Source organism: Polyergus mexicanus, unplaced genomic scaffold (genome assembly GCF_030449975.1).
Source record: "Polyergus mexicanus isolate NDT 795.1 unplaced genomic scaffold, iyPolMexi1.0 SCAF_27, whole genome shotgun sequence".
Classification (NCBI taxonomy): Eukaryota; Metazoa; Arthropoda; class Insecta; order Hymenoptera; family Formicidae; genus Polyergus; species Polyergus mexicanus.
In genome coordinates, this window is record NW_027223347.1 from 3,487,484 (window position 1) to 3,501,310 (window position 13,827).

The 13,827-nt window shown below is 39.9% G+C and overlaps 2 protein-coding genes across 6 annotated transcripts in view; both read left to right on the plus strand.

Annotated features, from left to right (window-relative positions):
* Eip93f (Ecdysone-induced protein 93F) overlaps positions 1-13,827 on the plus strand; it is a 165,826-nt gene that overhangs the window by 92,691 nt on the left and 59,308 nt on the right. For all 5 annotated transcript variants that reach the window (XM_070314414.1, XM_070314412.1, XM_070314415.1 and 2 more), the window contains exon 2: positions 11,975-12,761. In XM_070314414.1, coding sequence (XP_070170515.1) covers positions 12,668-12,761 — 94 coding nt within the window. In that variant the 5' untranslated portion in view covers positions 11,975-12,667. The remainder of the gene's footprint in view (positions 1-11,974; positions 12,762-13,827) is intronic.
* On the plus strand, positions 947-12,659 carry LOC138943493 (streptococcal hemagglutinin-like). Its single transcript, XM_070314342.1, has 4 exons — positions 947-1,034; positions 2,467-2,676; positions 11,975-12,112; positions 12,316-12,659. Exons 1-4 carry the CDS (start codon positions 947-949, stop codon positions 12,657-12,659), a joined length of 780 nt encoding a protein of 259 aa, XP_070170443.1.

Consider the following 13,827-nt stretch of genomic DNA (forward strand, 5'->3'; position numbering starts at 1 on the left):
GTTGACACTTTGTGAGAAGTCGGTGTTGTCATGATAAATAAAAGAACTTTCATATATATATTCTCTGTATTATAAAAATCTTTATTATTATTAATAAAACGTTATCTTTCACATATGAAAGTGAATATACGATTAATTTTAGGCAACTAGATGCATTCTGGAATGACATTTCGAATGTATGTCCAGAATAGAGGATATAAAAAGAGGGTTGCAGAGGGACGGAAAGGGACACGTAGGTACGTGTACTGAGCTCGGACCAGAGGTTAGCGTCAGGAATATGAGGAGGCGCAGATGAAAGAAGAGAAAAAGCGCGAGACGCGACGAAAGGATGAGAGCGAGAGCGAGAGAGAAAGAGAGAGAAACATACAGGAGTACCATATCAAAGGGGTGGCGCCGCTAAGGGAGACGAAGGTGGAGGAGCACGGTGGGAGACGCGAACGGAGAAGGAGAGGAAGGACGTAAAACAAAGTAACGACGAAATGCACTTCCCCCCGGTTCCATCCCCCTCAGCCACCCCCGCGCCCACTCGGCGTTCACCCGGAGGGAAACGTCGAACGAAACGTTAAAAACTGGGGGGAAAGAGGAATGAGAGGACGGGCGAGAAGGGGGCAGGGGATGAGAGAGCGGGCGTGCTAGGTGGTGGCTCGTCGGTTCGTGGGCCCCCGTGGAGGCGCGAGGCGGAGGTTGGATGAGAGGGTGGGTTTGCTGTGGCAGGCGGGCCACCCTGGGAGGTTGGCGGGAGGTTATGACAGCCGAGGTATTGAGCGGATCCTTCGTTAAAAAAACGAGAAGCACCGCGCTGAGGCGTGCGGCAGGGAGAAAGAGACGGCAGAAAGGGAGAGTGAGTGAGAGAGGGAGCGAGCAAAGGGAGAGAAACGGCGAGGCGGCGGCGGGAGAAAGACGGAGGGAAGAGAAAGAGGTTGCTGCCAGGAATAGAGATGGGGGGATGAAGTGCACGGCTGCTGCCGCCGCCACCACCACCGCCGCCGCCGCCGCCGCCGTTGCTAGAGGCAGCAGTAGTGGTGGTCCAAGGGGTGAGACCAAGTAACCGAATCCAACGCACCCTTGCTTCGCGCCCATCGCCACCCCCAGCGGGGAAAAAAACTGAGCGCACGGATCTCCCCTACTTCTCTTCGCTCTCTCGCTCCTCGACCTCCCCCGACTGCTCTTCCTGGAACAGTTATACTATCGTCTTCCTCTTTCTTTCTCTTTCTCTCTCTTCTTCCCTGGCCGCTCGAAGCCGCTCTATCTTGTTTCATCATCGACGGGTTCCTTCCGTCTCTGAAAAATATTTTCATGTGGCTGGATATAACGCTACGGCGGTGATGGCGATGGTGCAACGTGGCTACGAATCGAACGGCACAAAAGGTGGAGACCTCCCGGTGCGACTCTTGATTACTATTTTAATTTCATCGACGTGCCGCGGAGAAATGCGCCCGACGCTAATTAATTCTCTCCCGCGGGTCCGCGAAATTTGCAACCGTCTCGAGAGAAAGAGTCCGCGATCACCGCGTACACTTGCTGACCGTGGATATTAAACTTCAATCTCTTCATCGGGCCGTCGTCTTCGATGCCCGCGAGCCGTATCGCGCCCCGATCAAAGGGCTCTTAATTGAAAGAAACGCAGGAAGCAATTTCGCGAGTCAATAAGACCATGGAAGGGCACGAGGATACCTGCGCCCACCGGCGTTTTTCTCCTTCTTTTTCAAACTCCAGTCTTTTGCGAAATTCAATACCAATTTAAATACGAAATAGAGATGCTAATCACGATACTTTGATATATTACAGCATCAATATTTTGAGTTACTTTGCGAGAGTATTAGAATTTTAGCTGATATTGTAAAAGAGAGCTTAGTTTAAGAAAAAAATTAACTGAGAGGAAAAACCTGCCTTATTACTGCGATTGTGTTTCTGTTATGTATTTTTGAAATAAATTTATGTTTAAGCATGTTGCTATAAACGATTTTGATTCGATCGTAATTAAGCTAATTTCGAATCGGCTAATTTACAATTGACGCTGTTGAAGAGAAAACATGTCATAATTATTATATGTATAATTTATAATTGCCGATAATGATTAATCTTTTAATTTTTCAGTTCTATTTCTTTTGTCCAAGATTAATTGCATACTTAAAAAATAAATGTAAAATAAATGAAAATAATGTTGCCTCTACTAAACATCTAGCAAAATTATCAAGGTTGTTCAGGCCGGAAATATATATCGCGATTAAGTAATCTCGTTCGAGGAAGCGAAAAGTAAAAGACGAGGACAAGGACGGACCGACTCGGTGAGACATGGGGTGAGAGTAAGGGAGGTGGGTACGGAAGGTGAGGGGGAGGGTCGGCGGTGGGAAGAGTTCGTTTGTTCGTCGCGCAATGGAAATGCACGCTGGACAACGGAACGACGGAAGGGAGAGCGTGTATACCGTGCGCTTTCCGGACTCGCGTAATGGGAAAATCGATTAGGGCCCGAGCGAGCGAGCAAGCAAGCAAGCAAGCAAGCAAGCAAGCAAGCAAGCAAGCAAGCGAGCAAGCAAGCAAGCGAGCGAGCGAGCGAGCAAGCAAGCGAGCGAGCGAGCAAGCAAGCAAGCGAGCGAGCGAGCAAGCGAGCGAGCGAGCAAGCAAGCAAACAAGCAAGCAAGCAAACAAGCAAGCAAGCAAGCAAGCAAGCAAGCAGTAAGGCGGTCGGCCAAAGTGTGGCGGATACGTGAGCGCGCAAGGACGGACCCAGGTCCTTTTTAGCCCGATTTACGCGCCGAGGAAGTTGCACCGAGATTTTTTAGACAACAGGGTAAAATCGAGAGTGAATGAGATGAGCTCGGATGTGTATCGGTGTCTAATTATTTTAGATGGATCATAAAATTTCTTTGCCTTTCCAAATATGGCTAGGGATGTAAAAAGATCGGTTTTCTTTCTAACAGAAGAACAGTTGAAAAAAGAAACGTATTTTTTTCATTACTTTTTTTAAATACAATATTTTTCTTTATATTTTTTTGTTAACATAACAAAAAAGCTAAAGTTCTTATATTTTTAATTAATTTTTTTTTTCGAAAGTAATTTTAATGGATTAATGAAACTTTTGCAGCAAATTACATTAAATTCGATATAATTCGGATAATTTTCAATTAATAGATAAAAAAATGTTAATTAATTAAAGAATAGTAATTACGTAACTGCATATATAGCCAATTGGAATGCTTAAAATAATAATGATTAATTCAAATCTATCATCTAAAAAGTTAAAAATAATGAAAAGTCAATTTGCAGTAATCAAGAAATATAAAAATATTAAATATCTGAAAAAAAAAAAATTAAAAAAAAACGGGACTTATTTTTTTTTCATAAAAAATCTTTTTTTTTTTTTTTTTTTTTTTTTAAGAAAAAAAGAAACATTTTTTTTTTCTATTTACATATCTACATACGACCCTCGTGACAATTAAAGAAACGAACGTTTCCCTTTTTCATAAATTTTGATATAATATTTATGCGCGTATGAATAGGGCATGTTGTGTCTCGACACGTTCGCATTACGCAAGAATACGCGTGCCATTGGAATAGCGTACTCGAGACGTCGTCGCAATTTCTCGTTGGCATTCGCGTGAGAATCGTAGAAATAATATTTACATATTCATAGTAGTAGCGCGTGTAACACACACGAGCGTTTGTGGATTCTACTCTAGCGGATTGTGCGCGAGATTACCAGCGTTGAGTTTCTTATCGGTGACTTCCGATGACTCGGTATAGTTTCATAAGAGAAGAACAGTGCTTTGCGATAACAGTTCGCATCGTGCCTCTATTTACAGGCGCGGAATCGATATGCAAAGAGAAAATTTTATTAAGATTTATAATTCTATTGGAATAGAGAAAAGATGCAAGACATCAGATATATTTCATTTTCATATATATTATTATGTTTCTATGCGTTCTATTTATTCATTATGTTTTTTTAATATTATTCACTGATAAATGAGTTTAAATTTGTTATATATTTATTATATTTATTTTTGAAATTTTATATATATATATATATATATATATATAATCAATTAGTGCCAAAAAAAAACAAATAATTGTTTAAAAAAATACATTGTAAATAATTTTCTTAAAAACAATTTTTTTTTATACTAATTAATTTGTCTCATTATTTTGTACATAGAAGTATTACGGTAAGATTATCAAAAACGAAATATTTTACGAGATATTTAATTTTTTATATCAAAATATGTTAGATTAAAATATAAAATAACTCAAAAAGTACTTAATAAAAAAATACTTTATTATAGTGTTTTGGAAAGCTCTCGATATTAGCTATACGAATACTAAATAAAAAATGGAGGTTTCCATTTAAGATTTTAAAGTTGACCTTCACATGGCCTTCAAATGATTTTCCAAGGTCAAATCATTGTCGTCATCTTATGGCCCCCTTGAAGCCACACAACTTTTGTTTGAAACATTTTTCGATTTAACGCAGTGTTTCTGAGATATTTGAGTGGGTCCTTTAAAGTGGGACACCCTATATATATATATATATATGTTTAGATATAAATCAATATTTTTATATTTCTTCGAAAAGACGGAATTGTTGACATCTTGTTGAAATTTTTCTTCTAGCTCATATTTTTTTTCTAATTCCTTCTCCAAGAAAATATTTAGAGAAAGAAATGCGTGAAATTATAGATATGCACAAAGTTGATGCATGATATGTAGCTCAATTATTTCGCGGAAATTTGATTCTTCGCCATCTCAAAGAACCTTGTTTAGTTAGTTTGCCGAGTATATGAGTATTATCGAGTAGCAGTTAGGTGGAAGTTGTCCGGCGTTCTTTGCAACCGGCATTCCACAATGACTCACGTTGTTACTTAGTGACATTCTATGCTAAATCGATCCGCGAAACAGCACGAACGTTATATAGCGCAGGCTCTCGTATACTAAGGTCCCTCGATAATTAAACGAGTGCGTTTAATTTTCACCTCGTTCAAACTTTAAGTAAACCGTATGTTTTAACATAGCTTCAAGTGATATATCGGAATATATGCAATTAGATATTAGATTTAGCGTGATTGCAAATTATTTCAACTTACTGCATATTCGCTATCTATTCACTTTAATTTGTTTCAATTTTGTACTCTCGACATTTTATGTAATATATATTGATTAATATCAATCACGCATACGTGAAGACTGAAATTTCAAGATATTTTCGACGCAAACTGATCTTAAATTGAAAATGTATTACAGGAATATGTGTTACAGCTGACGAAGATATATATATATATATATCGGAAAGTCAACCCGAAAAGATTGACACGCAGATTTGATGGATTAATATTAGATTCCGTTTTCATGTGTGATGGAGCGATTCTAAGGCGCGCGTATCACGACGGATGAGCATACAAAGTTGTGCGCCCGCGCCGGGTTCTTTTCACAAAGGCATTAGGTATCGACAAACAGCTTGCATCGCGATGACGTCGATCGCGTATCGGACACGTGTGTGGCGCGCAATGTGCATATAAAGATATCGGCGGTTTTTCGTTACCTTCCATGAACGGATCGATGCGCTTCTCGAATTCGAATATTCATCGCCCGAGATACTCCGATCGATATTACACAAAGTGCTTTTTGAGACTGAGCGTCGAGGCGGCGAGTATCTTCGTCTTCTACCATACGAAAAGTTTCCGAAAGTTGAATAACGATGTAATGTATATCGCAGAGAGATGTTACTTATATACAGAGTGATTCTAAATAAGAGATGATTCTTTGTTTGTGAAAATTAAGGAGGTCTTTCATTTACTCCTATATCCCTGTCTGAGGAGATACACTCTTCCAAAGGGGGAGGTGAAAATTAGGCTTCTATTTTTTTTTCAACCTTTGGACAAATTAAAAAAATTAAATTTGGCGAACATTTTCCACTAATAAAAAAGATACTTATTAATATTTTTTTAATGTTTCCATATCGTTATAAGGGGATGAAACTAGCAACCTCTATTCAATTTTTTATTAGAATTTTTTAACGGAATGCAATCATGTAAAAATATGCGTTAGAAAGCTTGGTTTCTTTAGCAACTTTTTTATTTTTTTTTTTATTTTTTCGTAAAATCAATAGCTTTTAAGAAAAGGAAAAAAATATATATTATCATGCACTGCACGGTGCTAAACAGCGTAAGTTCCGAATTACGAGAAGTTGAATTTAAAAATAAAAAAAGCAAGCGAAACAAAATTATAATAAATGTTGGAAAAAAATGGAACGAAAAATGGAACCTAATTTTCACCTCCCCCTTTGGAGGAGTATAATTCCTCGGAGAGGGATATAGGAATATATGTTTATATATGAAAGACCCCCCTTAATTTTCGAGAGAAGGATCATCTCCTAAAATTTGTCGAGCTTAAAAAAATTTGACGTCGCGAGTTTTGAATAAAATTACAAGGCAATTCTTATCATTATTTCTCGATTAATTATGTAAATAAATATGTAGTCTACTTCTTGCTCTAATTCTGAGAACAAGAGACTTAATTGACATGAATCTTTTATACACAGGAATACAGTAATTAATATTTTCTTCGCATATTGATTGATTCTGAGCGTTCAGTTACGAAAGAATGCACGCGAGTTCGCTCGATTAAATCAAACGGGATGTTTCTAAGTAAGTGTATTTGTCTTCTACTTCTTCGCTCAGCTTGGTTAAAGCTCGATTGTGAGTTGACACATCTATAAATATATAGCGATCGAAGTGTAACACATTCAAGGATATTGTACTCTCGATAATTGTTTTTTAGAGATCTTTTAAGAATGTTATATATAAAATTATTTTATACATCGTCCACTTTAAACTAATAGCTCGACGAAATATTACATATAGAAAGACATTCGTCTTTTTATTTGCACTAAACGCCGTTACCCATACAGCACCGAAAGATTGCAGAAACGTTGCATAGACCTTGCATCGAAACATTGTAATATTGCATGGAAATTGCGAAATGTTTCTGCAATGTTACTGCAAGTCTGCGGCAACGTTGAAATGTCCGCCCTTAGAAATATTACAATGTAATATTACAGTAATGTTACGATGCAATGTACCATTTGTAATATTGAAATGCGTTGCTACAAATATGCAGAACGCTTTAAATTTGATAGATAAACTTTGAAAATATATAAAGACATCCAAGAGAAATAAGAAAAAAAGATTGTGAATTTACGCAATTACGAGTTTTTTCTCTCTTGGATGTCTTTATATATTGTCGAAGTTTATTTATTAAAATCTGAAATATCGTGCATATTAAAAAATTATTATTAAATTTTTGGTTTTACATAGGAATGGAAACTATTTAACAATTTCCTGTTATCTAGTTGACATCGCTATTTTATAAATAATTTACAAGTTTAAGAAAATAGTAATGATTAAATAATTTAATTCATAAAAGTTAAAATTTTACTTATATAGATATTAAACTTTATTTTACATCTCAAGTAGACAATTAACGAATAATTTTAACTGTTTTGGATATTTATGTATCCAATTACTGAACAATCAGTTCAATATCTGAATTCCCTGTGTTGGGATTTATCGGATAAATTAAACTGATAAAAATAGTTATATTTTTACTTTAATCTTATGAGCCGCTCTTTGCAAGCTTTATCATCATGATTGAAACTTAAATGCGGGATAGATAACGCAACGCGCGCCGCATAGCGGTAAACAAACAAACTAGCAATTACCGAAAACTGTTTTTTGTAATGTTTTTGAAATGTTGCTGTAACATTCTCATAAAATATTACAATTATATATGTTCCAATAATGTCTCAACAATATTACATTGCAACTTGCAAGATTGTAATATTACTGCAATGTAATTGCAATGTTCTGTGTTGTTATTATCACATCTCATAACACAATAATGAAATAGTCTATATCGAGTTTGATAAAAAAATACTAACACGAAAAAATAATATAAAATATATCGATATTAAAGTAATATAAAGTAATATACTTTTATTTCCCGTAGGAAAATCCAACTCTTTACATAACCTCCCTTCAAATTATCCAAGCGATCGTGGAGGGAGGCAATGCCATCTAATTGCGAGATTAAAATAATTCCGGTCGTTTCGGAAAGGTTCAATAACGTCGTCGGGAATATTCATTCGTGTATACATCGTGTGACGAAAGCGTGAGGCGGGTGGGGAAAGATAGCGAAGTGTCTGCCGTAGGCTCTATGATGGGTGCAATCGACAAAAAAGTTGCCGGGACCGACTAATTGCCAAGGTAGCGGAAGCTCCTCCTAGCGTCGCAGCCTCATCAGCCGCGACTGAACGACGTCGTCGACGGACGGGGAGAGCTTCAAGAGCACCCGGTATGCATTCGCACACTGCATGCGGCGAATGCGGAGCCGGTGTGTGCACAAGCCTCGAAAGCCCGGCGCGTTTCATCGATATATCGCTCACATAGGCTTACCTAGGATGGGCATCGCGAATCGATCTTATACCGTCAGCGTTATCGCCGAGTTAACCCCGGACTGCGAACCACGAGGAGACGCGGGCACACGCGCGAGCGGAATATCAATCGCGGGGATGGGATGCTTTTACGGGGCAGCGACTTGGATCGCTAATGCGTACACAGTTGGAAAATTTGGTTTAAATTTGACATATATCACATGTTCCGAATGATCCACACAAATTTTTGTATTAATTTAACATAATATGGGTATTTTAAATGGTGACACTAATGCTCCGTTAACATTTTTAACACGAAATGAAACTTCAAAGTAATTTGAAATAAATTTTGTATAAAATCAACATATTTTTAATGATAAAATTAACTTGGAAAAATGTTATTGACGATCTGTACTCGTTCTCATTTCTATTGTAGAATAAAATCAACATTTCTTTTCTGTAAATTTTAACAGATAAATTCTGTCACTAATAATACGGAACATATCTATTGTGTAAAATTAAAAATAACTGTACATTGTGTTATTTTTACATTTCTCGTCAGTCGTTTTAATAATTTAACATTCGAGTTTAATTAACACAACAACAATATGTTAAATTGACACATAGATGTATTAAATATTTAACATAAAAATTTTATATTTTTTAATAAGAAAACATAAATTTTCAAACTGGATCCTGTTGCGTCTTGTGACGCATCGATGAAAATTCACGTATATGCGCGTTATTTGCTTTCCTAAACGCAATATGATTAATACGAGTATCTTATTAGACGTGTTCAATTGCTGATGTATCTTCTTGTAATCTTCTTATTGTGTAAATTGTTTCTCGAAAGATGTCGAGAAATATCAGTGTTAAAGATGAAATTTTTATTTGTAGTGTTTTACAAAAAGTAAAAAAAAAAAAGAATGCATTTTGCAAATTGCATATGGACCGTTTATTTTGAAAGTGGTGCAAGTCCATTTTCTTTTGTTTCGAGAAAATTAAATGTTAGCAGATCTGACAATTAAAAAATATAGGTTAATTATGTGAAGTCTGGGAATGTTTGTACTAATTTATCAATATGTAATTTGATTATAAATAAATTTCTTTTAGGCGAATTTAACTAAAATAACATATATTTCCAGGCTGCAAATGGACTTGCACCACTTTCATAATTAGTCAATTGTAAATATCATTTAATTTCAATTTTGCAATAACAAATATCACTTAAAATATATTTCATATTAATCCAATTTTGTTTATAAATAATAACAAGAAATAAAATAGAATTAGTATTTTTTATTTTGAATGTTAATTATATTTATATATTGTTAAACTTAACACAAGATATTGGTATTATTAATTATTTATGCTCTTCATGTGGCAGTGTTTTGAAATATTCATGATGCACAGGAGGTATATAAGGTAATAGCTGCATTTTTTAAGATATTAAATACTAACTAGTTATAAACAAAAAGTTTACACTAAATTAAGCATAAATTACGTCATATCTTATTTTTTTAAAAAAAGGACTTACAACACTTTCAAAATAAACGGTCCATATATAAAGCATATTCTGGAACAGTAAGAGGATACTTGCGATATGATCTTTTCATGGACCATATACAGTTCTTATCTTCAGATAAAGTCACGACGATTGAATTATACGAGTGTTGGAAAATTGTCGGGGAAATTATCGAGTCTTTTCTCGAAAACGCGCGATCGAATCAAAGTCAGGTACGAACAGTTCGTGAATTTACGGCAACGGGGGCGAGGAAAGGGGTTCGGGGGCACTTTCGCACAACCGAACATAAAATATGCAATATTCTTCTTCCGGACAGCCGTGGAATAGAGTCGGTGGAACGTGGATATATGTGTTATATATATATATGTACCGGCCGACACACACGCTCTTTCCGCGATCTTCGGTATAAGTAAATTGCACCTGTGCGAAAGAAAAAGGCTTTTGGCATACACGCACGTACATTCGTATCTCGTCACGTGACCGTCGCCGTGGGTGAGCGTGTCCTCGTACTTGTTTCTCATTATTGTGCGCGACGTAGAGTATAATTTTGCTTTGGGTCAACTGACCGCTGGAAACGCGGACAAACCGAGCGGAGGGAATAAGTGCCCCTTCACGATGGCATCTTTCTCGTTTTATCTTTAATCTCTCGGAGTGTGCTGTATATTTTCTTTATTAATAAATAAAGTCGAGTGCGTCGTGTGACTTGAAACGTTCTCGAAATCTTAATTCACCTTCTTCTTTTTCTAATTTAATTTTGGCGATTAGTTTGCGGAAAAGGTGATTACAAGCTGCACTCATCTAATCGTAAACATTAATTGAAGTAACTTGGGATTTAAAATTAATTTCACTCGCGTTTCTATAAACGATAGAGATACGAACATTTCCCAACATTTCTTTACGTCTTGAAGCATTCGCAAAATAACGCCCGTTTAATGAAATCAACGAGGGCGTCGGAACAGAAGGAAAGAAATAACCAGCTAATTAGGTGATGTTTGGTCTTCGAGAGCCGAGACAAACTTAGGCGCGCGCTAGGGCGGATGTCTCGGCAACGAAGGCGATGGAGTGGCGGAGTTTCGCGATGAACTCAAGAGAGAGAATCGGGAATAGGCGGAAGGGGGTTGAAGGTGGCCAGCGACGGTGGGGTTAAGAGGGGCGATGGTGCAAGGATGGAGACCGACGAGACGAAAGGAGGCGAGAGAGCGAGAGAAAAGAGGTGGGCCGCGAGAGAAGGACAGGGTGAAGGACGAGGTGTCCGCGGGGGCGGATGAAAGGACGCTTACCAGCTACTACCTATTGATCGCCAATTCTTTTTCTCTTGTTGCATATTAGGCGCACTCTTCCTTCTTTCTCCTTCTCTCTCCTTCCTTCGGCTCTCGCCCGACTTTACTCTCTCTCTCTCTCTCTCTCTCTCTCCCTTCGCTTGGTGCGCTCTCTCACCACCCGTCGCGTCTCGCAACCAACCTGCCCCCTCGCGGACGTAGAACGCGCGAATCCGCCCCTATAACCACCTTCCCCTTTCTCATCCTCTTCCTCCTCCTATGCCTCCTCTACTTCTCTCCTCGTGTCGCCTCACCGCGCGCGTGAAAGAGAGAGAAAGAGACAGAGACAGAGAGAAAGAGAGAGAGAGAAAGAGAGAGAGTGCAAGCCGTCCCTACCACTCATCTACTACCTACACCGCCGGCCCCGACGCTCTTCTTACCGGCAATGTTTCATTTCGAGCAGCAGCAGTATCCTTCCCGTGGTGTTGGGGCCGGTGGCCGCCCACTCTTTATTTTTTTTCACATAGGTGCGACGAAATCGCGGTATCTCGTCGTCGCGATCGCGATCAAGACAAAATAGGCAAAATTCCTTTATGCATGCGAAGTTAAATAGGACGTAAGAAGTTTGACTTCTAAAGTCTTCTAAGAATGAAGATATGATATCTTCTCCGTGTGCAGCATTTTAAAAAGGGACAAGCATAATTATCTCTAAGATACGAGATTAGACCGAGTTCTGACCGAAGGGTGGTCCTTTTTCTGTTTCAGATAGCAACCGGCAATTTGCCACAAGTGAGACGACGGCGAGAAAGGTGCAAGGAGCCTCCGATCGGAGAAAGGAAGATTCGGCGGAAGAAAAGGGAGAGGACCGTCCGTGCGAGAAGTGCGCGCACAACGTGCCGGAAAGTAGAGGGAGGGTGGGAGGGTTACGGTAGGGTGGCAGAGAAAGATAGAGAGATAAACGCGCGCGCGCGCGCGTGCGAGAAAGCGGGAGAGAGATAGACGCGCCGCCGGCGACAGACTGCACTCTCGTGACGCTCAGGGCGCAAGCGTGCACGTGTGTTGTGCGTTTCCGTGCCCTAAACCTGTCCCGCTCTACCTGGGAGGAGTAGCGTGGTCGTCATCCCTCCGCGGCTACATCCCCACTTCGCCGCCGTTGCCGTCGTTGCCGCCACCGATACCACCAGCGACACCGACGCCGACGCCGCCGTCGGCCTGCCATCCCTCCGACGCTCGCGGAAGAGCGCTGCACCGCGTCACGGCCGACGAAACGACGGCGACGACGACGACGACGACGACGACGACAACGACGACAACGACGACGACGACGACGACGACGACGACGACGACGAGGAGGACGGAGGAGCGCCGGCGGTGGAGGGGGTGGACATCCACGCGGGAACACGAGGCAGGCGCACCCGGCCGGCACGCGCGCACACATCCTAAGATGTGATTTCAAAAATGGCGGATTGCCCCTATGCCCGCTGCATACAGGAACGCAGACACATCCGACGGGAGCTGCTGCGATGGACAAAGAATATGGTCTTCGTAGTTGGTGAGTAAAGAGTCATGTCGTTCCCCTCGTGACGAGAAGAACTCGCGCTCTCTACGTATTTGCTTAAGCATGCGACAGAGTACATAGATATGTACATATATATGTATACACATCGCACGCGTGTCCATGCGTGAGAAAACGTCCTCACGGGGACACACGCGTGCACCAGCATGCGCGGCGACCAACCGCTCGCGCGCGCAACAGAGGCGTGTCACCAGCTTGTTGCGTGGGTATACATATGTGTGTCGCGGTAAAAGTGATATATATATACACACACACACACACACACAAATATATATACGTATATATATCAATTGCAGAGTCTGTGAAGATGTGTACGTATGTACGTTTGCCTACATTCCGCATGGCGAGTTTGTATGTGTGTGTGTGTGTGTGTCGATATAGTGTAGGTGCGGATTCTCTATCAGTGTGTGAACGTGAAGAGCGAGCAAGAGAGATCAAGAGAGAAAGAGACGAGACGAGAAAGATAGAATGGGGAGGAAAAGTGAGAGAGTGAGAGAATGAGAGAGAGAGAGAGAGAGAGAGAGAGAGAGAGAGAAAGAGAAAGAGAAAACACGCTGGTGGTTGAGACCTGTTGCGAACCGAAACGCCGAATCCTGGCTGACTATGTGCCAGGCATGACTCCTACTCGCGCCTGCACGTTCAACAGGGTGGTACCACGTTGCCGGAAAATCCGATAATATTCTGCGAGTAGTTTCCCGTACGGTTTTCGTGCGTGCATTTTAGTCGAGAAACCGCGTCGTCCATACTCATCGAACGATCTATAATATTTATGGGAGAGAGAGTAACGACAACGGTTTCTTACATTTTCGCGGATAATCATATTACAATTATAACGATCGCGTTATGCAATTGAAGGACGTGTGGCGCGATTTGAGGGAGAACAATAGTAATTCGCAATTGGAATAATCGCGAGAGGATAGATTAAATTTTTCTTTCATATTACATAATATATTGTGTAACAGAGTTTGCTCAATGGCTGATAGCTTGTAATAAACTTTGTGGATGAATTTAAGAAAGATCTATTAGTATGCAAATAAATATA